The sequence below is a fragment of the Engystomops pustulosus genome, chromosome 8 (assembly GCF_040894005.1).
Source record: "Engystomops pustulosus chromosome 8, aEngPut4.maternal, whole genome shotgun sequence".
NCBI classification, from domain to species: Eukaryota; Metazoa; Chordata; class Amphibia; order Anura; family Leptodactylidae; genus Engystomops; species Engystomops pustulosus.
The window spans coordinates 24,863,693-24,887,224 of record NC_092418.1 but is presented as its reverse complement, the minus strand read 5'-3'; the positions used below and the strand labels follow the sequence as shown (position 1 = coordinate 24,887,224).

At 43.7% G+C, this 23,532-nt stretch overlaps 3 protein-coding genes across 15 annotated transcripts in view; 1 reads left to right on the top strand and 2 right to left on the bottom strand.

The window, feature by feature from the left end:
• The window catches only part of MAD1L1 (mitotic arrest deficient 1 like 1), a 438,339-nt gene extending 426,330 nt beyond the window's left edge, over nt 1–12,009 (bottom strand). Inside the window, exons 1-8 of one of the 5 annotated variants that reach the window (XM_072120358.1) lie at nt 11,892–12,009; nt 8,971–9,144; nt 7,344–7,484; nt 6,736–6,915; nt 5,588–5,712; nt 5,177–5,258; nt 3,479–3,609; nt 2,733–2,847 (exon numbers count right to left, since the gene is read on the bottom strand). In XM_072120358.1, coding sequence (XP_071976459.1) covers nt 2,733–2,847; nt 3,479–3,609; nt 5,177–5,258; nt 5,588–5,712; nt 6,736–6,915; nt 7,344–7,484; nt 8,971–9,123 — 927 coding nt within the window. In that variant the 5' untranslated portion in view covers nt 9,124–9,144; nt 11,892–12,009. Of the gene's footprint in view, nt 1–2,732; nt 2,848–3,478; nt 3,610–5,176; nt 5,259–5,587; nt 5,713–6,735; nt 6,916–7,343; nt 7,485–8,970; nt 9,145–10,054; nt 10,075–11,800 lie in introns of those variants that run through there. The other 4 variants (XM_072120362.1, XM_072120360.1, XM_072120357.1 and 1 more) reach the window with 4 other exon arrangements.
• A 3,025-nt stretch (nt 12,010–15,034) lies between these two features.
• MRM2 (mitochondrial rRNA methyltransferase 2) lies at nt 15,035–21,243 on the bottom strand. Of its 7 annotated transcripts, none has more exons than XM_072120345.1 (4): nt 21,148–21,190; nt 19,458–19,497; nt 17,541–17,833; nt 15,035–15,473 (listed from the first exon to the last, which is right to left on the bottom strand). In XM_072120345.1, exons 2-4 carry the CDS (start codon nt 19,490–19,492, stop codon nt 15,040–15,042), a joined length of 762 nt encoding a protein of 253 aa, XP_071976446.1. In that variant the 5' UTR covers nt 19,493–19,497; nt 21,148–21,190; the 3' UTR covers nt 15,035–15,039. The 7 variants fall into 7 exon arrangements, with proteins under 7 accessions (XP_071976446.1, XP_071976448.1, XP_071976444.1 ...); XM_072120347.1 differs by having other exon boundaries at nt 17,541–17,799; nt 21,148–21,186; XM_072120343.1 differs by lacking the exon at nt 21,148–21,190 and adding an exon at nt 19,948–20,051 and having other exon boundaries at nt 17,541–17,799.
• On the top strand, nt 20,560–23,473 carry NUDT1 (nudix hydrolase 1). 3 transcript variants are annotated; one of them, XM_072120349.1, is made up of 4 exons: nt 20,560–20,578; nt 21,686–21,845; nt 22,305–22,450; nt 22,624–23,473. In XM_072120349.1, exons 2-4 carry the CDS (start codon nt 21,694–21,696, stop codon nt 22,794–22,796), a joined length of 471 nt encoding a protein of 156 aa, XP_071976450.1. In that variant the 5' UTR covers nt 20,560–20,578; nt 21,686–21,693; the 3' UTR covers nt 22,797–23,473. The 3 variants fall into 3 exon arrangements, with proteins under 3 accessions (XP_071976450.1, XP_071976451.1, XP_071976453.1); XM_072120350.1 differs by lacking the exon at nt 20,560–20,578 and adding an exon at nt 21,398–21,523; XM_072120352.1 differs by lacking the exon at nt 20,560–20,578 and adding an exon at nt 21,402–21,509.
• The last annotated feature ends 59 nt before the right edge of the window (nt 23,474–23,532 follow it).

Genomic DNA, 23,532 nt, shown 5'->3' with positions numbered 1-23,532 from the left:
TGTACCACAAGTCAGTGAAAATGCTCCCATAATACAGGAAGTAGCATTATCATGATCGGGGAAAGGGTTCAACTGCTGGGACCCCCGCGATACTCATGGCCCTTAGGGGTTAGGAGACCCCTTATAAGGTATGTTGTACTAACATTAAAAACTTGGGCCAAAGGGGGGCGAGGCCTAGCCAAGCATGCTGTAAGACGTGCAGAGCAAAGCTCCCTCCAAGGATCCGGTCTATTATCCGCCCACAGCCTCAATACAATGTGAACACAGCCTTGGGGAATTTATTTAATTTATACCTTACTTGAAATACCTGGATCATTGTACAAGCGCTGTCATCTCCTGTGTCCCCCTCCTCCTCATAGATTGTAAGCTCTTGTGACCATTGTACAAGCACAGTCCCCTCCTGTGTCCCCCCCCCCCTCATAGACTAAGCTCTGGGGACCATTGTACAAGCACAGTCCCCTCCTGTGTCCCCCTCCTCATAGATTGTAGGCTCTGGGGACCATTGTACAAGCACAGTCCCCTCCTGTGTCCCCCTCCTCATAGATTGTAGGCTCTGGGGACCATTGTACAAGCACAGTCCCCTCATGTGTCCCCCTCCTCCTCATAGATTGTAAGCTCTTATGACCATTGTACAAGCACAGTCCCCTCCTGTGTCCCCCCCCTCATAGACTAAGCTCTGGGGACCATTGTACAAGCACAGTCCCCTCCTGTGTCCCCCTCCTCATAGATTGTAGGCTCTGGGGACCATTGTACAAGCACTGTCATCTCCTGTGTCCCATGCAGTCCACCCATGCATAGAACCTCAATCATAGCTATTTTATACTTTATTGAATACATCTTATGTCAGGCTCAGGTAACCACAATTAATTGAACTCCCTGGGAATAGGTCAGTCACACAAACCTGTGAGAACACCACAGCAGGCACAGGACCCCCACCACAGGGGACACAGGACCACCACACCAGGCACAGGACCCCCACCACAGATGACAACAAACACCTTTGGAATCAAACGCTTCTCCACTCTCCTTCTTTCTCTCAGACTCTGCCAAGTCTGCTAGTGCGCATGTGCAGCTGTATCTATTAGAACTAGAGAGACGGGTCAGGAGGGGAGGAGGAGCAAAGACCCCAGTAATGGTCACATGTCCTGTCCTCCTGCTTGTGCTTGCCCCGCCCCTCTTTAGTGTAATGCGATTCCCCTACTGCACCCTATATGCTAGTGACACTGGACACAGAGCAGCTGCAGGGAGAAGACAGTGACTGCTCTGTGCTGAGGGGGCGTGGCCTGAGCTCCTCTTCTCTGCGGGGGGGGGGGGGGGGGGGAGCAGAGACATCTCTGCAGTGTAGTGGGGCAGTGTGCAGGGCACGTGACTGCTCTCTGTCTGAGCTCCGCTGTCCGCTCTGTCCCTTACACACTAGCAGGTGGCAGCTGCACATCGGTACTGCTGAGAGCCAGACAGCGCTTACACAATTACATCACCAAACGTATTTATACGCTTGATGGCATAGACGCTTGTAGAGGCTCTGACTACCTGAATACCTGCTCCACTGCTCCGGTCCCCGAAAATGCTGAGCAGAAACAAAGGAAGCGGTAAAAGTAGCTGCGCCAGATTTCCAAGATGGCGCCAGAGCGTCTACTTCAGCTACCCCGGCCTGCACAAGACGCCAGTGGGGAAAAAAACTGACCAGCTGGAGCGCTTTGCTCATCCAGCTGCTGGAACAAGATCAACGCCGGCAGAGACTGACTGGCTGATGCCAGCTAATCTGGACACCCAGCCCTCAGATGGGGATGTCTCAGATGACCTGGAGCCCGCTTCACCACCCAGGCACCGATCTCCTAACAAAGCCGGGGAACCAACTACCAGCGATGTGATGCGTGCTGCGGCAAAAGGTAATGCAACCATGACCTGTCAGGTGCAGCAAGTAGGTGGTATAAGGGAAGAACTCACAGTGCTCAGGGACGATGCTCATAAAATCTGAAAGAACCACAGAAGTGGAGCAACGGACTTCTGATTTAGAGGATGACATGGGGAAATGCAAAAAGGCCTCCACACGTGCACAACAAGAGATTATAGCCCTCTGGTCTAAAACGGATGATTTGGAAAAACTTGAGCCAAACCCATTTACATAAGTCGAGACACCTAATTTTACCACCAAAAGCTGGGAAAACCTATTGACTCGAGTATAAGCTAGGGTGCAGTACACAGCTAGCCAGCCCCTGCCCCCTGTAGTATACAACCAGCCAGCCCCCTGTATGCCAAGCACATAAAAAAAATAAACTTAATACTCACCCCGATGCTCGGCACGGCTCCTGGCGGCTCCTCTTCTCTTTCCAGCGGGCGTACACCATGATGCGGCGGTGACGCCGCTGATGACGTCATCAGAGGCGACACCACCGCGTCACCACCGCGCCTTAGTGTGCGCCGACCGGGAGATCGCATGGACGCGACTCTGCCAGAAAGAGAAGAAAGAAGAGAGAAGAGGAGCTGCCGGGAACCGTGCCAAGGATCAAGGCGCCAGAGGGTGAGTATTAAATTTATTTTTTTAATTGACTCTTGTATAAGCTGAGGAAAGGTTTTTCAGCAAATTTTTTATGCTGAAAAACTCAGCTTATACACGAGTATATACGGTAATTTCGTTTTTCCCGCCATGCAGAGCAGAGATGTATTCATTTCACAAGCATTTATGTGAGGGTTTAATATATTAGCATTGTCTAATGGGAGCTATCACTTACTTCCTTGTCCAATTCTAATGTGACCAGCTCTTCCTTCATGCGGTCATAACGTTCAGACGCTCGCCGCAGAGATTCCACCTCTTCTTTCAGCAGCGCATTATTTTCTCTCATTTCACTGCAGAAAAATGGAATGAAATTAGACGCATAACGAAGTCATTTTAAACAATACTAAATTGAACCACTGACTATTAAAGTGCCAGAAAATGACGAGGACATTTATAAAGCAGCTCCGCATGGAGGAAATCATACAACTTAGTATAGTATCATATTAAATTGTAAATAGTAAGAAGAAGACACCAGTCCATCAAGTCCAACCTATTAAATTATACTAGTACAGTCTGAAAGGACCCGTCACCTATAGAAAAAAAAAAAGTGGCACTAGGAGCTGCTTAAAGTACCACATCTGATCCTAGCAGAGATATACATTTTGGCCACGCCGACTGCAGGGAGTGTTAGGTATTGTCTCTAGAGAAATGAGAAATCATAACTCAATGTATCATTAGTAGCAGAAGAACTGTGAAATATGCATTCATGTTCCCGAATTGTAGCTGCGCGAGGGAAGTCTCCTCACACTGTTGTGCTCCGCTTTGAGTGACTGCTGTAGTATTTAACCAGAAGCCTGCAACAGCTTTTCACAAATGATGTATGAAACAGCTTTTCGTTATGCAGGGCTTCTCCATAACACTGCCTGCAGATTTAAATGGTGATACAATGTGACAGTTCTATTGAAAGCCCATTAGATTTACCGGAGGAAGGAGTTCTCTTCCCTCAGTTGCTGGAGTTCCCTTTCAATCTTTGGTAGTTTTTCCAGATCAGACTTCATATTCTTCACAATGGTGGCATCCTGCTCCTGGGTTGACAGCTTTTGTTCTAAGGTCTGGGCAAAGCAAAATAACCTGGTTATTTAGAAACCCCTTCAGTTAAGTAGGAGTTGCAGTAACACAGCCCGGCCACTACAAGGAGAAAAGAGCTGTATTAGTGTTTGAACGGGTGGTGGGAATTAGTTGATCAAGCAGAATCCCAGAGAGTAGAGACCTGTTAAACGGATAATTGCATAACCAGAGGTGATTAACGATAGTTAAAGGTCATCTACCACCAGGATGAAAGACAGTATGCAAGTGAGCCTGAGGGGCTCCTGGTTCCATTAACACCTATGGAGCCTGGAGCTCCTCAGGCTCACTTGCATACAGTCCTTCATCCTGGTGGTAGATACACTTTAATAATGAATTGGGGAAGGGGTTAGTTGGAAGCAGACACCCCTGCCACTCAGCAAATTGACATTATAAATCCATCTATGGAGATACGTCCACCGCACGGAACTACAAGCACCACACTTATATACCACTCCTGTAATGTAACTCGAAAAAACTTTTTCCCCTCAAAGAAGGGGAAAGAAAGGACCAACTGAGATAATGCATGTAAAACAGAAAGACTTTATTAATGACATTATGCATAAAATTACAATAAAAAACACATATGGTGGTGAAATGCAGAAAAAGACGGAGCGATCCAGTCTGGACAGAATGGAATGGTATGTATTAAAATGGAAAAACAAACTAGGTAAGAGATGAGCCACAATTAAGGTGACTGTTGGTGGATGGTATTAGTGATGTACCCTGTGGTAATTCACATACAAAGACGTATTTGCTCTTACCATGCAATATGAGTGTTTGGAGTTCCACTGTCCAGAGAGGGCCGCGTCCCCGACGTACGTTTCGGCTCACACTGAGCCTTCACCCCCAGACGAAGGCTCAGTGTGAGCCGAAACGTACGTCGGGGACGCGGCCCTCTCTGGACAGTGGAACTCCAAACACTCATATTGCATGGTAAGAGTAAATACGTCTTTGTATGTGAATTACCACAGGGTACATCACTAATACCATCCACCAACAGTCACCTTAATTGTGGCTCATCTCTTACCTAGTTTGTTTTTCCATTTTAATACATACCATTCCATTCTGTCCAGACTGGATCGCTCCGTCTTTTTCTGCATTTCACCACCATATGTGTTTTTTATTGTAATTTTATGCATAATGTCATTAATAAAGTCTTTCTGTTTTACATGCATTATCTCAGTTGGTCCTTTCTTTCCCCTTCTTTGAGGGGAAAAAGTTTTTTCGAGTTTGATTATTCAGGACCAGTGTGTTACTAGTTGGGGGAAACCATACAGAGTGCCTTACTTTGGCCCCGGTATACAGATTTTGGGGATGATCTATTTGTCCCCAAAACCCCACCACCTGTATCCAATTGTTTATTTCACTCCTGTAATGTGACCGGGCTGCCGATACATTATGGACATAGTCTGCTTCCGCCTCCGATTGTAGTATAAAACATTTGCATTTGACCTGCATCTATCATGTATTTATAGCATATTCATGAGAATGGCCCTTTAAGTGGTATTTACAATTTGCTTTTCACCAATGTGCAATCTGTAATTTACCAACCTTTAACTTTAATTCATAGTCCGCATTTAGGGCCTGAAGCTCCTGCAACACCTGCGCGGTCTGACTGCCATCCTGCAGCTTCCTAAAAAACAAGGAGCAGTATACATTATATACACAAAGTAATGTTTTTGTATCACTTAAAGGAGCCAAACTCAACTAGCAGCAAGTCCTTATCTATTGAAGCCTCAAACCCAGTAACACAAGTTTCTGCTAAATTCACAACCTGAATTTTACAATCTAAAAGCATTCCCTTACTGAGAGCTGGCAATGCATTTGCTTGAGGGAGACTGCATTGTCCCACATGTCCGGCAAAGCAAGCACACACCATCACACATACACAGCAAGCGCATAATTCAAAAGCCCCTTGCATAGGAACCGGAATCATTTACTTCGTATGGACCGGACACTTACTTGCGCTGAATTTCCAATTGTTCGTTCAGCTCCTGCTTCTCTGTGTCCTGAGTTTTTAGCTGCATCTCTAGATTCATGATCTTCAACTGGAGTTCAGATACCTTCCCCTTTAAAACACTGATAGCCTAAATTAAAAAAAGACAGTAAATTGGCTGCAGAGCATTCTGTGCTGACCACACATTCACAATATTGATAATTAAGCCTGCTACGATAAATGGATCTATATCTGGGTATACATGCAGGTTAGGTGCTGGCCAATTCCCCAATAAACAAACAAATGCAGACGCCTCTCAATAGGAACCATAGTACAACCGGTCAGATCCCAGCTTACAAACACAAAACACTATACAAATAAGGCTACATTCACACAGCCGTTGGTGGATATATTTACGGCCGCCGTGTACAAGTCTCATATATACATTTCCCATTTGTCGTCAATGGGCGCACGGAGCGGTACGGTGCAGAACACGTTCCGTACCTGGGGAAAAGATAGGACATGTCCTGTCTTTCCCCGTGTAAGGGCGCCGTGCGTCTCTATGGAGAGGGCGGGGGCGAGCACTGCTCACCCTATCCTCCTCTTCCGTGCGCCGACGTGTGCCTGCCAAGCTACAGTACGGTTGAGCACATGTTTGTTCGAATGTAGCCTAAGGCCATCTTCCTATATTATTCTTTGCACTCCTTTGGGAGGATACCAGACATATTCCACTTTATGCTCATACAGTCATATGTCTTCGGTGTTAATTGCTGTCCCTGAAAATAGGAGGAATTAAGAAAGTCCAATGTTCTGGGTGTCTACTGAGTAATGCAACAGTCCATACTTTGACATAAACATCACCGGGGAAACAGCCTCAGCAGAGGCCAGGGAAGGATGCCATACAGTGGCATCTATCCCCCATAGCCTCTAATCGCCTCCACTTCTCTTTGCAGCAAGAAGCGGTACGGGAAAGTAAAGACTTCTGCACATTCAATCCAGCGTCTCCTGATGGGCACAACATGCACAACAGTGATGAGTCCATTTGGAAGTATAAGTCTAAAGATTTGTTAAGCGTATAACCATGTATAACGAAGGGAAATTTACAATATGCCAAAAATTTATCTGCTGAGAAACCCCTCAGACTAAATCTCCACATGTGACTATGTATTTGTACCTCATTAGCCTCGGATAGTTTGTCTTCTCTTTCTAGAAGTTTCTTGCTCTGAGATTCGATTGTCTTCTTATAGGACTTGTTCATTTCAGACTGCTCATGAAGTTTGCTTTGAGATTCTGCCTCCTTCTCCTCCAGGACTTTGATGCGTGTGAGCAGCTCCTGGTTCTTGTCTGCTTCCCGCTGCAAGTAACATCGAAACATGAATAAACACGATCTTGACAATAAAAACCTGCATTATTAACTTTTTTTCAATGGCTCACTATTGGGGGCAGGGTTCCAATTTGCCGTATATATACAAAGACCAACCATTATAGGAAATGTTGTCCATGAAGGAAAAGGTATATAAGGTACTTCTGCTGCTCATCTAAGTGCAGGAGTGTGGACACATTATGGTTGGACCATATACATAGTAAAGCTGTGGCACCAATGATCAGTAGGGGTACTGGGTGCTGAACCTCTGCTAGTAAACTATCAAAGGAATTTTCCAGGCTCCCGGTTACAATGGGACCCACTTAAGCCAGTGAATGGACCCCAGCATCCCCGGTGAGATACTTGTGACCCCCAGCACTTCCATCCTAGCAGAAGAAGCTGACACTGGCGAGACAAACCTCATAGTTCATGGCATTAGCACTGGCTTCCTTTTCAAGCTCAATACGGGCTCGCTTATGGCTCAGATCCATCTGAATCTTCTCTCTCTCAACTTGAATAAGGTGCGACTTGGAGCGGATCTGTGCAGCTTGGTCCTCCAGCTATAAGAAAAGATGCAAAAGACAGATAAATTAAATACTGAATGGCGTATGCATAAATAAATGAACATTGAGGTTCAGAAGGGATGGCTGTCATTCACACGAGCTTTCAGGAGACATCTTTATAATGTATGGTTACCACCTGTAGTTCAAGATTACATTTATTAGTTTTTTGTCTGACTTAGTACTGAAAAGTGTCAGTGAGTATTATGTCGTGGCTGCACTGTATCTGCCGCAAAACTTTTTGCACATAAAGGGAAAGTTCTGGTGCAAAGTCAGACCATGCACCACATTCAATACTGGGACTCAAGAGAATTGTGTTGCATGCTCCATGTTATACGTAACAGTGCAGGGGATGCCAGATTCATGAAGACCATGCACCAGTAATCAATAATCTGGCACCCCATGCACATTAGTGAGGCAAAGTGCACATTGTGCAGTTTGCACAACATTTGATAAATGTCGGCCAGTGACTTCCCCAGCAGAATATTGAGTGCAGCTATAATAGAGTGCAGGGGTATAACGCAGGATCCAACTCAGGATCAGTACAGGATAAGTAATGTCATGCATGTACACAGTGACTGCACCAGCAGCAGAATAGCGAGTGCAGCTCTGGGGTATAATACAGGATGTAACTCAGGATCAGTACAGGATAAGTAATGTCATGTATATACACAGTGACTGCACCAGCAGAATAGCAAGTGCAGCTTCCAACAATGGCTTACTTATAATGTCATATTCGCCTCATCCTTAAGTAAGCAGCTCTAATACAGCCTTATGACTACTATACACACCACCTGCTACGACGGATTTGTCAGCCAGGCTGTTTAGCTGATGCTCACTATTCTCCCTACCTAGAAAAGTGGGGGAGGAAGTACAGAGAACGGAGAAGACACAGCACACAGAAGTTGAATGAAGGAGCTGCTACTTCCTGTAATTACTGAGCAGGGACCAGAAATAGCACAGTGCATAGCCCCTCACTCTTCTGTGACCCCTCAGTCTGTACACTGCATATCCTGTTCTCTCCTCTTTCCCTCTGCAGCTCGTTTTTAGCAACCAGAATGCCAGGTTGATGAGAGATGTCAGAGAGACAGGACGGTAAATCCAGGAGAGTAATGGCGCAGACAGCCGCACATGACCGCTCTGCTCCATTCATCTCTATGGAGATGACAGATTACCGGGCACGGCGTTCGGCAAATGGCAAATGCCGTCGGCTCCATAGAGATGAATAGAGCAGAGCGGTCACGTGCGGCTGTCCGCACCATTACTCTCCTGGAGCAACGAGAGGTCCTGGGACCACATAGGAGCCCTCGTTTTTGTCATCTGTGGATGGGCCTCACCACTGAGACCCCCCACCAATCAGCAAATTAGACCCTATCTTTGATTCATGGGAAAACCCCTTTTATAAACTGTTGCGCTTAAACTCTAACGTGTCTCTATGTAGTCAAAACAACTGTGTGCAATGAGCAGGATTTTACTTTCTATTTACCAGAAATCGCTGCTGAAACTGCATCTGTAGAGAAGCTCCGCTGGTGTTGGAGGTGTTGGCGCTGGGTGGAGTTCCATCGAATGGTTGAGAGAGGAACTTATTAAAAGAGCGGAGAGTAGAAAGAACCGTGGTGTTGTCTTCCATCTCATCCATCTTGTCGGTTCTGGAAAAGGCCTAGGATTAAAAAAAAAAGCACAAAAACTTGTAAAATGTTCACATAGATAAGGAGACAGGAAAAATGTCCAGTATTCCTGCCATACAATCAGTGTTCATATACAGCTTACAATTACCTTAGAGGGGTTGTCTTTAGTTACGCAATGGCAGCTTATAGATATACCATCAGTTTTTTTTGTACAAAGCAAGGCTCATTTCACACTTCCTCCGTTAAAGTAAAGAATTGAGGTTTGAAGGGCATCTACCACCAGGATGAGGGACTGTAAACCAAGCATACTGGTGTGTGCCCCCTCTGGCAGGATCTGCTCTTCTTTTAGCTTCTTATGCTGTAGTTTTTAAGAAACAAAAAGGCTTCTAAAATTATGCAAAAGAGCCTGAGGGGCTCCATAGAAGTTAATGGAGCCCCTCAGACTCATTTGCATAATTTTTAAAGGCCCTTTTTCTTAAAAACTACAGCATAGGAAGCTAAAAGAAGAGCATATCCTGCCAGAGGGGGCACACACCAGTATGTCAGTGTGCTTGGTTTACAATCCTTGATCTGGTGATAGATGTCCTTTAATGGAGTTTTGACGTAACAACTAAAAATCCCATTGACATCAATGTAAATTTTATGTCAGGTATTCGCTATCCAAGTGTTTAAACTGAGGAAAAGCACTGCAGTCATTTTTTTCCGTCCAAAATAATGCATTAATAACGGATCCCTGCATAAACGGAACATATCGGATGACAGCAAACTTCCATTTAAGTCAATGGGATCTTTGTTTGATGTGTTAAAGCAAAGTTAAACCTCCTTTCTTTACTTTTTTAAGTAGGTAGTGCGAACTTAGCCTAACTTGTAATGACTCCAACACATCAGAAGGCTTCCCCCTACCCAAATACATGGTCCCCTACTTAAGGACACCCGACTTACAGACAGACCACTTGTGACCTCTCTGGATGTTACTATAGTCCCAGACTGCAATGATCAGCTGTAAAGTGTCTGTAATGAAGCTTTATCCTTGGTCCCATTGCAGCTAAAAAAGTTTGAAACTTTTGTCTGGATCTACAATTATAAAATATACAGTTTCAACTTACATACAAATTCAACTTAAGAACAAACCTATGGAACCCATCTTGTATGTAACCCAGGGACTGCCTGTACTGTATTATTCCTGTATTACATGATACTACAATGTATCAGTGCAGGTCAAATGTATCGACCTGGAGTCCTCTATGATTACAAATGTGGCAATGTCTGAGTATTTTTTCCCCCAGATTGATCTGTTTTCCATGGAGGCTCTGTGACCAATTACATGTAAACAGCCTCAAAAGTACATTCGATTATTCTGAAATTAAGATTATGCCGTGTGAACAGAGCTGCAAAACCCACATCAGAACCCCCAAATATTTTAAAATTGTTTATAATACCAATACAGAGATGCTTGATTATCCCAAGTTTTTTAAGTTACACCCTATATAATTAATAATTGCTTTATATAGCGCACACAGATTACGCAGCGCTATAACAGAGTTTACCAAATTGGTCCGTTATACCGTAGCAGTAATAATAATCTTTATATTATCACCATCATATTCTGTAACACTTAATACAGGATAAGGGAAATAAGGATGGCTGTGGGACTGAATCCTGGGACTCCCTAATCTCACTCGAGCAGATGTCCTAACACTCAGATAAACACTATGAGAGTGTCAGAAATTGCTGAGCACATTGCTCAGATATCTCCAGCACGCCCATTCACTGTGTGTGCGTTGGAGATACCCCAGCGCTGTACTCGGTAATTTCTAACAATCCCATACCGAGAATAGAGCACGGTGACACAGGCTGCACATGCTGCTCCTCCCATTAGTGAGAACTAGACCCCCCCCCCCCATTCTCCAGATTGCTGGGGGTACCAGCAGTTGGACCCTCAACGATCAGTTTGTTACACCTAATTTGTACAGCTTGAAAATAACCAAAGTGCAGGTGCCCTCTGCAGGGTAACTACTGGACTTCAGCTATACATTGCAAGCGACAAATGCTGTTTCCATTCATAGACAGCAAGCAGAGATCTTGAAAATTGGAAGGTATTGTGGCAAAATATGGATACCAGATTTTCATGCGTATTCTGAACCAAAACCTGCATCAACTACGTACTTCACTACACTGATAAGTCCTGTTTGGCAATTTCTTCAGCAGAAAACTGCGCCATGTGAACACAGACCAAACATGGGAGAATCAAGTTTTATTGACGCAAATCATAATAGTCGCCTCAATAAATTCACCAGGAGGAAATCGGGACATAGCTGTCAAGGATTATGAATAGCTACTGGGGACCATTACCACCCCAAGCTGTAAAGAGAGGGTGACTGGACTCAAGAGCTTGCAATCTAGAGGGGCTGGAGGGACCCAAATTTCTATAACAGAACCCATAGACGATAACTTGACCCAGGAGCTTACAATCTAGAGGACACCATGTCCATACAAGACACCATAGAGGATGACTTGACCCAGGAGCTTACAATCTAGAGGACACCATAGACATAGAGGATGACTTGACCCAGGAGCTTACAATCTAGACTGGAGGGCACTATGGACAATGCATGGGTAGAAGCAGACCACAACCAGTGACCAGGCTTGGGGACTAAGTGTCTCAGCATTGTCAGCCTAACCCCTGACCTGCTGGGACTTGTAGTTTCACACCTGTTCACGAGGCTGCAGATGTGACCATCATACTACGAGGTCGGCAGACATGACGCAGTCCACTCACCGCCGCCTCCTGCACTCACTGCCGGCCGGGGAACTGAAGGCTCCCGCTCACAGCAGCCTCTAAGCAAACCTCGCGAGAGCTCCCCTACCGTAATCCTCCGTGTGCGGGAGCATTATCGTAATGACTAGAAGTGCAGCGCTAGGGCGCGTTTTCACCACTTATTTTCTCCCCTGAGGTGTTTTATTTTTTTCTTTAATTATTTATAATATATTTTTTTTTACTTCTTTTATCGCTAATGAAGTTTTATCATGTATCTACAGTTTAGTGCACGCCCATTGTAAATGCAAAATAAGACATTTTAATAAAATCTTTTTAAATCCGTCATATAAAGAGACATATTTATAGGATGTTTTTTTTACTATTTATGTATCCCAGATTATAATAAAGAGCAATAAAATGTAAATATGAAAAAAGAAAAGTTTTTCAGCTCACCTATAAATTCAATGTAGATGGTGATTCGTGGCTGCACGGACACCTGGGTTGGGGAGCTAGTAAATAGAAAAAGAAAAGAGTGTAGTCCAGCTTCCAACGAAAAGCAGAAGTATGCGTTAAAAGTCCACTTTATTTAGAAAACATAACATGATAAAAACATCATAGGACGTCCATGAAAAAGAAACTGACGCGTTTCGGGCGAAAAACGCCCTAAGTCGTAGGCTACGACTAAGGGCGTTTTTCGCCCGAAACGCGTCAGTTTCTTTTTCATGGACGTCCTATGATGTTTTTATCATGTTATTTTTTCTAAATAAAGTGGACTTTTAACGCATACTTCTGCTTTTCGTTGAAACTGTAAATATGCCACATCAAAGGAAATCTACCATCAAAATCCATCATGATAAACCAGAGACACTTACTCATAGATCCCGACACCGTGACTGTGGGAATCTTCTTATATTTGTTATTCATGGCCTCCTTCCTTCTAAAATCAACTTTTACAACTATTATGAGAATAGAGCCTCTCCATGCTGTAGCTTCACAGAACGTTACACTGTGCAGGAGTACATCCCGCCACCACCACTGTACATTAGGAAGCATGAGGGGGGAAGTGCTGAAGGAGCCTGGACAGGTGATACAGTGTAACAACCTGTGAAGCTATAGCATGGGGGAGCTCTGGTAATTCCCCCTAAGCCCTAATGGCTCATTAACAGAATTAAGAGGAATTTAAAACATTGATTTTAGAAGGAAGAAGGCCATGGATAACAGATATAAGAAGATCCCCACAGTCACGGTGCCTGGGTTCATCATGGTGGATTGTGCTGGTAGATTTTCGTTAAGCTTTACAAAATTTTTCAATCATTAAGACTGAAGTCCAAATCTATTTAGGCTACATTCACACGACCATATGATTTCTCCAGTCCTGTATTTACGGGCTGTATGAGCCCGTATATACGTGACATTTTTCATCCGTATGCAGCACGTATTTAACCCGTATTTTATACATGCCCATAGACTTTTAGGGCATACAGAACTGAAATACAGGAGAAAATAGGACATGCTCTATATTTTTATACGGCCAGTATGCGGTACCTACACTCCAGTCTCAAAAACGGCAATATAAATGGTTGGACGTATTGTCCATTGAAATGAATGTGGCCGTATGTAACCCGTAAAAAAACGGTACGTATACGGACGTTTTCATACGTCCGTGTGAATGTAGCACTGTTCCTCCAAATGTTCTGTAAATTTGTAAATACCCATCTGTAGTCCTCTAAAACGCTGACTTCTCATGAAAAACTACTTGTTTTGTAAATTTTTAACAAATTTTACAATTTTCCCTCGCCTGGCCTACCTCCCTCAATCATAGTATAATCCAGATGCCGTTTTGAAAGATGTGTCCAAAAGCAAGGGGTTGGTCACTTTAGCCAGTGTCGGCTCCAGGTTTCAGTAGGCCCCTGGGCGACAAAACCTTAGTAGGCCCCTGGGCGACAAAAATACAGATACTAAACAGACTCCAGTTCCCTAGTTTATCAAACCAAACATCCCCCGCATGGGTATTTTATATAAAGCCCCCCCCCCCCATTAATATGATACAGCCCCACTTCCCCCGTGGATTCCCTATATACAGCCTTATGTGGGCCCCCTAGCAGCTCTGGGCCTAGGCACTTAACCAGGTACACCGAGTGGTGGGGCCAGCCCTGACTTTTCCTCATGTTTTTTTGTGTGTGTTAGTGTGGGTGCCAGGATATTAGGTAATTTACCAATATACATCTAGTAATAGTTCCTGATGTGTAAAGTGAAGCCTCCTGTCTTGTAGCTCATCAGCCAGAGATTCCTGACCATAAAATGGCTGCAGATGGAGGGTCATGTGATCTCTATCTGTCCATGAACAATCATCCTGACAGGGACTTATGATAATATTCATGAATATACGATTAAGTTCAGGATGATTGCTCATGGACAGACAGTGATCACATGACCCTCTATCGCGGCCATTTTATGGACAGGAATCTCTGGCTGATGAGGTAAAAGACATGAGGTAAAATGATGAGGTAAAAGACAGGAGGCTTCACTTCACATATGAAGAAAGTGGAGCAGAACTATTACTAGATGTATATTAATATTAATTATTAGATTAGTAAATTACCTAATATCCTTCTGCCCACAATTACACACGCATTACCATTTTGGTAAGCTTTGTGCAACACTGCGTAATCTGTGTGCTCTATATAAATAAAGAATTATATTTATTTTTATTGCAAAATATGAAAAAAAGTGGCCTGTCCCTTTAAATTTCAGTTGAAAGGGTTGTCCAGAGGTTAAAAAACATGACTGCAATCTTCCAAAAACAGCACCACACCTCACCATGGTTTGTGCCGGTACTGCTACTTCGCTGCATAGAGATTAATCCAGTTGAGTCGCAAGGACGACACGAACCATGGTCAGGTGTGGCTCTGTATTTTGAGGAAAGCAGCCAAGTTTTTCAACCATTTTAAATGGGGTTGTCGGGGATCTGATTTGTGAAGAGACTGCACTTCACTGTGTACCAATGACACTGCCACGCATTGCACAATGGTTGTGCTTGGTATTGCAACTCAATCCTAGTCATCTGAATGGGACTGAACTGCACACACAGGCCACGTGACAAATGTGACCACTTCTCTCCAGGTTCGCTGGACATGTAATAAATACAAACACGTAATTAGCCATATCATCAAGAAGTTTTATTTCTTTTATGTGATTTTGCCAGTAAATAAATCTCGGCAGATTCCATCCTGCTGGCTTTAGGCTTCACAGTCTTCACGTGCTGAAATCTCTGTCGCAGCTTGTCTCTTATGAGATTGCTTTCTCCTCCATCCCAGATTTTACACAAGAAGCTCCCCCCGGGTCTGAGGGCCGCGTCAGATAAGTCCAGGAGAGACAGACACATGTTGACAAGTCTCTGGTGATCCAGTTCTTTAATCCCGCTGGCATTAGGAGCCATATCACTCAAGATGACATCTGCCTCTCCCGAAGGCAGGAGGTCAATTATTCTCCTATGGGTGGCAACTTCTGTGAGGTCACATTTAGAGAGAAAAATTGCTCCTTCCAGCGGAGTCATATGGAGAAGATCAACTCCCAGGACGAATCCGACACTTACTGCGGGGTCTGGAGAAAACAGAACAAAGTGAATTGGATGAGAAGAATAGGTCACAGAAGGTGATACTCCATGTATCAGACATATCCGTATCTATAAGCTCATATATATAGTATAATACAAATCATTCACACATACTATGATTACTATGAGAGGCATCTGTAAGTATAATGAAAGGCCTACATGAGTTTAAAGGGGTGTTCCAGTCTGAAGTGCCAAGTCTGGACTGTCACCACCGACTGGTTGCAGTGATCAAGTGGCCACCAACTCTCCAAGCCCAGACGAGAGCGTCAGCATATTTACTGGACCCATAGTGGCAAAAGCTCGGTATGTACCTATAAAGTAGGAACTCCCTGTTCTGTACCCCCCCTCCATAGACACACAAGGGTCTATGCAATAACATGACCGTGTCACAGAACACACTTAAATGCTGTAGTTCCAATCCAAGTGTTATCTAGTTTCCATGGATAACTCCTTCAAAGGGGTTTCCACTTTCAGCAAATAATTGATATGGTTTGTGTAATGAAAAGTTATATGATTTTCCAGTATACTTTCTGCTGTTATTCAATAGGAAGCTTTATTGTTTACTTCCTGTGCATTGAAATCTCTCTGGTCATGTGATCCCACACAGGTGCTCGGCTCGTTATGTCCCTGGTCATATGATGTCACCAGATGCACAGCTCATTATAACACACACATCTGATTACTCTCTGTGATATATAATGAGCCATGTGCCTGTGTGACATAACATGACCAAGGATATAACGAGCCGTGCGCCTGTGTGGCATCACATGATCAGGGATATAACGAGCCGTGCACCTGTGTGACATCACATAACCAGGGATATAACGAGCCATACACCTATGTGATATCACATGACCAGGGATATAAAGAGCCGTGCACCTGTGTGACATCACATGACCAGGGATATAACGAACCGCTCATCTGTGTGACATCACATTACCGTATATGTAACAAGCCGTGCACCTGTGTGACATTCCATAACCAGGGATATAACGAGCCGTGCACCTGTGTGATATCACATGACCAGGGATATAAAGAGCCGTGCACCTGTGTGACATCACATGACCAGGGATATAAAGAGCCATACACCTGTGTGATATCACATGAGCATGGATATAAAGAGCCGTGCAACTGTGTGACATCACATGACCAGTATATAACAAGCTGTGCACCTGTGTGACATCACATGATCAGGGATATAACGAGCCACTCATCTGTGTGACATCACATGACCAGGGATATAAAGAGCCATGCACCTGTGTGACATCACATGACCAGGGATATAACGAGCCGCTCATCTGTGTGACATCACATTACCGTATATATGTAACAAGCCATGCACCTGTGTGACATCACATGACCAGGGATATAACGAGCCGCTCGTCTGTGTGACATCACATTACCGTATATGTAACAAGCCGTGCACCTGTGTAACATTACATGACCAGGGATATAACGAGCCGCTCATCTGTGTGACATCACATTACCGTTTATGTAACAAGCCGTGCACCTGTGTGACATTACATGACCAGGGATATAACGAGCCGCTCATCTGTGTGACATCACATGACCAGGGATATAACGAGCCGCTCGTCTGTGTGACATCACATGACCAAGGATATAAAGAGCCGTGCACCTGTGTGACATCACATGACCAGGGATATAACAAGCCACTCATCTGTGTGACATCACATGACCAGGGATATAATGAGCCGCTCATCTGTGTGACATCACATGACCAGGGATATAATGAGCCGCTCATCTGTGTGACATCACATGAGCAGGGACAGATTTCAATTCACTGGAATCAAACATAGAACCTTTTATAAAATGACAGCAAGTAGAAATATAGAAAAACCGGTAACTATTGAAAGCACAGAAAGAATACTGGAAAATTGTATAACTTTTAATTACACAAACCATATCAATTATTTGCTGAAAGACAAATTGTCCTGAGACATACTAGAAAACCAATAGACAACTATTTTTTCTGGACAAAAAAATTATAAAACAAAAACTCTATATTTTAACTTATGCAAATACATAATTCTTACTTTGTCCCAAGGAATTTACTTTCTCAACCAGCACCTGACTCCAGGCCCCGGGTGCTGCGCCGCAATCTACAACCCGATCGCCCGGCTGCAGAATCTTATGCTCCTTGTCCATCTCCAGCAGCTTGAAGGCGCTGCGGCAGCGGTAGTTTTGGGCATGTGCTGCCTTCACATAGGGATCGCTCTGCTGCCTGGACAGCCACTGCTGCTCTGCACCCGTCTTGGCCCTCGGTGCCCCTTGAGTTGTGTGGAGGATCCGACACTGCAATAGAGGAGATTTTCTTGTCCGACACAGGCTGCAAGTACATGATATGTTCCATTATTATCACATAAAACCTGAGCCACAACACTCCACAACAGTGACAGTCACAGCACCCCTATAACACAGTCATACAGCCTTATTGCTCCTGTAATGGTAAGAATCCCTATGGAATGCTATACATAATCACTTATCTAGCACAAACGCATAAACCCCTTACCCCATCCAACTACCATACCCCTATGGTAGGGGTATAACATGTCCTTTCTAGAATTTCTTCTGTAATGCGAAATCTCACCCTTTCCGTCTAAAAAAACAATCTCCTCCAAATTCATATGATAATAATCAGTGAATAGTCTATAATAATCTAATGGTTTTTATGATTCCCCTTTAAAGGAAATCTACCACCAGGATGAAGGATTGTAAACCAAGCACACAGACATACTGGTGTGTGCCCCCTGCGGCAGAATCTGCTCTGCTTGTACCTTCGTATGCCTTTGTTTTTAAGAAAAAGAGGCTTTAAAATTATGCATATGAGACTTTGGGGCTCCAAGCTCCATTGACATCTATAGAGTCTGGAGCCCCTGAAGCTCATTTGCATAATTCCTGAAACCTTTTTATTGTAAAAATATGGTCCTAAGAAGCTAAAAGAAAAGCAGAACCTACCAGAGGGGGCACTCGCCAGTATATCAGTGTGGTTGGTTTACAATTCGTCATCTTGGTGGTAGATTTCCTTTAAGAACATTTGGGAATATTTGGATGAAAGGAATATTTCTTACTATTAGTTAGGATCTGTGAGACGCTGGATGTGATTGCAACACAGAGAACATCACTTTAATGATAAGACAAGGACTTTCAGAAGATGAATACACAGAATCATTCGTCTCCCCATTGGGACGTTTTCTCGTAAAAACATTATTGCACATTTACGGCGGCTTTAAATCGCAGGTAATCTGGGCGCGAGCCGTTCTTTATATGATAATGAGTGCTCTCCGAGGCCCCATTCTTCTATTATAGCTGTCAGATCAGTCTATACACTCAGAAATATTTCATCTTATGTAATGAATATTCTTCAATATTTGCCAGAGATTTACAAATACAATCATAGCGGGAATATTTTTGGATTATCTTTGGATGGATATGTAAATTTCCTAAACTTAATTTTTGTCGTGGCATCCATCATATTCCCCAACAATCACACAGCTTCTGAGGGAATACAGGCAGTCCCCGGGTTACATACAACATAGGGTCCATAGGTTTGTTCTTAAGTTGAATTTGTATGTAAGTCGAAACTGTATATTTTATAATTGCAGTTCCAGACAAAGAATTTTTTTTGACATAGTGACTATTGGAGTATAAAATTTTTTTGCTGTACTGGGGCCAAGGATAATCAATAAAGCTTCAGTACAGACACCTTACAGCTGATCATTGCAGTCTAGGACTATAGTAACATCCAGAGACATCACCAGAGGTCACAGTGGGCAGAGGGGTCCGTCTGTAACTATGAGTCGTCTGTAAATCAGTTGTCATTAAGTAGGGGACCGCCTGTATAGTGGACATGGAAAAATCTGACGGAATGGCAATCCCAGAGTCATGGCTCTTAATGGGGTTGTCTAATGTTTGATCAAACATGGCTACTTTCTTCCAAAAAAACAACTGACCATGAGTAGTGCTTGGCAATGCAGTTCTTGCCCATGTGACCTGCAAGAGGGGAGATAGACACTTTACTGTCGGGTCAGTGACCTGAGGCTGTGTTCATATGTACCAAGAAAAAGGAACGTGTTATAGGTACTAATGCTGTACACGATGGCGAAGACAATAGAAAATCTTTATTTATATTCGCATAAATATAAGTACAAACCAAACGTGTATGCCAAAGACAATTTAAAAACAATTAAAAAGCACCATCCAGTGCTAAGTCTCAAATGTAAGACAAAATGATATACAGAAGTAATGGGTGCATGTTGCTATAGGAAACCCTAAGAATCTGATGCAAACAAGATAGGCAATAGGATTGCTTACCCACCTACCCTATATAATCTAAGTGACCAGTATATTGCTGGAAGGTATATAGAGTAAACAATATGGCAATGTGAATGATGCGCAAGATAAATATACCAAACACTTAAGAGACAAATGAAAAAATATCACCAGGTATAGGGTAGATGGGGCTGGCTCCCCACGCGTTCCGCCACCGAGCCTGGTGGCTTCCTCAGGGGCATGTGGCTCTTGACCGAGTATGGTCCTTATATACAAAAAAGTGCTGCTTGCTCACCTTTATGGAGCTGTTCAAAATATGGCGTTGGAGTGCGAGCGCGGGGTGTGCGCATGCGCTCGCCGCAAGGTCACATGACCGGCCCTGAGGCTGTGTTCACACATGGCATGTAGTACAAATGATTTAAACACAATCTTACTTCAATAGGTGACCACAGGAGGAGTTCACGTGCAGATGCCACATGTGAACCCGGCCTAAGGCAAAAGACGTGCTGCGTAATTTACACAGCGGTGGTTCCACAGCAGTAGAAACTTGCCATGCCCTTTGTGAGAACCCGGATTTGAGTCTTTTTTTCATGTCTTGTACAGCAAAAAACGAAATACACAGTGTGATAAATGTTCTCCATTGTTCGTCAGTGACTTAATTGTTATCAAAGGCTGCACCTCCCTCCACATTTTAAAAACTTTCTAAAACCAGATTGTGCCATGTTGACAACAGAAAACTAGCGCAAAAGCAACATAACACCTTCTCCCTGTATGGTGGCACAGTACAGACAGCCAGATCTAGGTGAGCACTGTGTGGCAATCATTGTGTGTAGTTTTGAACTGTATGCAATCGTGTATGTACTTGTGTCATATTATGGAAACTGTATGTGATCGCGTATGTACCTGTGGCATATTATGGGCACTGTATGCGGTCGTGTATGTACCTGTGGCATATTATGGACACTGCATGTGATCATGTAAGTATTTGTGGCATATTATGGGCACTATATGTGATCATGTGTGTATTTGAGGTATATTATGGGCACTGTATGCAATCATTTCTGTATTTGAGGCATATTATGGGCACTGTATGCAATCATTTCCGTATTTGTGGCATATTATGGGCACTGTATGTGATCATGTATATGTATTTGTGACATATTATGAACATTGTATGCAATCATGTATGTATTTGTGGCATATTATGGGCACTATTTGGCAATGTAATGGCCCACGGGGGTAGTAAAATTATATATTACTATACAGAAGCCGGAAAATGAAATGGAAATTCCGCAAAATCGCTACTAATAGAGTTTCATTTCAATGTGGAAATGCCAGCCAACAGCTCCCAGCTCTACAGAACACACTCACCGGGTCACTGCAGCCGCCATTTTTATAACCCCGCGGTAACCCCCATAATCATGCAGCAGCGACCGCCATATTTGTTTAGGGTAAAACACTGATCTGCCGACGTAAAGCCCGCCATATTTGTTAAGGGAAACCAACACTTAAAAACGTAAAATTGTGCTAAAATAAATACCTATGTCATGGTTAGAACATTTTAGCGCGCAATTAACACTACGTATGTTATAATTTATATAGTATTCGGGAAAGGGAATCAGCTGCCCTTATCCAATATGGCGGGCGGAGCTGCCGGGTCATGTGATCGGTTTTCTGATCGAACCGCGGGTGAATTCCACGTGTGGAATACATCATAGAATAATCCTGTAGAGGTAAACTGTCTTGGGTAAGAGCCCTCCAGGGTGGGATTGTGGCCAGTCATATAGGGGGCAATGAGGAACACAGTGTCTGTCCAGAAGCAATGATTTGTCTATGTAATTCTGTGCTGGGACCTGTGGGTGTACAGAGTTGTCAAATGCATACAGTTTCTCTATTTTTGGTGTCCCAGTTAGAGCCATGTTCACATCTAAGCTGCTCACCCTGGTTTTGGTGGTCCAACCACAGAGAATATTACTGGGAATGAAGAAACGAGGTTTCGGTGTCGGCCGCTGGAATGGGTTTGGTGGTAAAGTACAGCAAGGAGAAAGCATCGAAGAAGCGGCAAAAAGGTGAATGTAGGATTATATGGACTGATAACATATTACTGTGATGCAAGGAGTCCCGTGCTCTGCACTGTGGTTGGGACGCCCTAATTTTAGCCAATACAAAGTGGCACTGGTGGCTAGTGAGAGGTGTTTGACAGTTTTCACCACTCCCATACTGATGAATGAAGCAGCAGGACACATACCTGTCGACCTACCGCTCCACCCATCGAGAATGGGATCCCCGTTTCTAGTTTGCTAAGGGTCTGTTCCTGTGATGGTTGTGGGTCCCAGCAGTAGGACTCCCTACTGCACATAAAATCCAGACCTTCTGCTGCTCTGTTCACTGTCTATGGTGCTGCCAGAAGAACCAGAGTCCTGTGCTCAGCCATCTCAAGGAATGCTATAATCATTAGACTTGCAGGATTATTTTGTATCAAGTACGCATCAATTGTAATTTGTTCATATCACTTTTTTTTTCTGCAGGGAATTATGGGAAGAAAGTGGTCTAACTACCGACAACCTTCAGAAAATCGGAAACATAAAATTTGAGTTTGTCGGTAGCACGGAGTTGTTGGATGTCCATATCTTCCGAGCTGACGAGTTTCAAGGGGATCCAACAGAAAGTGACGGTAAGGTTGACGCCAAGATCTCTGCGTAATATCACTTCTTACCAGAATCCCAGCCACAATCTACAGTGTCTGATAATGTTTCAGAGGTAGCTGAGCTGCCATACCAGACACGACCACAAGAGTGGTGCTATTTCTGAAATAAAACTGCAATATGTCTCCTCTTTCATTTTCAGAAATGCGCCCCCAGTGGTTTCCGCTAGACAAGATCCCCTATGACGGAATGTGGCCTGATGACTACATATGGCTGCCCCTGTTGTTACAGAAGAAGAAATTCTTGGCCTACTTCAAGTTTGAGGGACATGATACTATCCTGGACTATACACTGGAAGAAGTAGAAAACATTTGAGAGAGAATATGCCATTTATGTGTGAAAGATTCTGTGGACTATTTCGATTGCACTTACATTATTGGGAGCAGAATATATCATAGGGATCTATAATACAATTAGTCCAAGTCTTTAGTATGGATTCCATACCAACTTTTAAACAAAATTGGGACCCCTCCTCACAAGTGTGGGTGGAGTTAGTAGAAACCCTACGCTACGCGCTCACGGCAGTGTGAATGTAGCCTTATCCTGGCTGTGGGAAGGGGATAATTGGACCCCCAACCATGTATCACGTATCCTGTGGCTATGCAATAGTATAGGTGGGAAACAGTTACTGTGATCGAAAGTGTGTATTGGGACAGGTTTTAGTTTATATACTGTGTTTTTTTTATGATGCTATTATCTAGCAGTAGCAGGTAGTGCACTTTACTAGACCCTAACCAAATGGGAAGGTATAGAACAGTTGTCAATAGCAATCAGATTACTGTAAAACAAAAAAACCTAGAACGTCATGGGCTAGGGGCAACTGCTCCATTTTTCCTTTATATCAGTAAGAAATCTACCTTGTATCCTGTGGGCACATATTGACACTTTAATGATAAAACAGTTGAGGTTTCAGTTTGTCCCTATAGTTCATCTGTATATGTAACCTATGTATGTCTACTACAATAAACTGATATAAAGGGGATTTCTCTATAGTTGTGTTCTCCTAGGCTGCATACATGCAAATGAATGGGGGATGTATATACATCCACCC

What these genes read in the sequence shown, in the direction of transcription:
- MRM2 (XM_072120342.1), bottom strand. Translation starts at nt 20,368, where the DNA reads ATGAAAAAAAGACTCAAATCCGGGTTCTCACAAAGGGCATGGCAAGTT. An exon ending in TCCTGTGGTCACCTATTGAA is followed by an intron (nt 17,834 to 20,210) that starts GTAAGATTGTGT and finishes ATGTACTTGCAG; the next exon opens with CCTGTGTCGGACAAGAAAAT. An exon ending in AGTAAATTCCTTGGGACAAA is followed by an intron (nt 15,474 to 17,540) that starts GTAAGAATTATG and finishes TGTTTTCTCCAG; the next exon opens with ACCCCGCAGTAAGTGTCGGA.
- NUDT1 (XM_072120349.1), top strand. Translation starts at nt 21,694, where the DNA reads ATGTTCACATCTAAGCTGCTCACCCTGGTTTTGGTGGTCCAACCACAG. An exon ending in ATCGAAGAAGCGGCAAAAAG is followed by an intron (nt 21,846 to 22,304) that starts GTGAATGTAGGA and finishes TTTTTTCTGCAG; the next exon opens with GGAATTATGGGAAGAAAGTG. An exon ending in GGATCCAACAGAAAGTGACG is followed by an intron (nt 22,451 to 22,623) that starts GTAAGGTTGACG and finishes TTTCATTTTCAG; the next exon opens with AAATGCGCCCCCAGTGGTTT.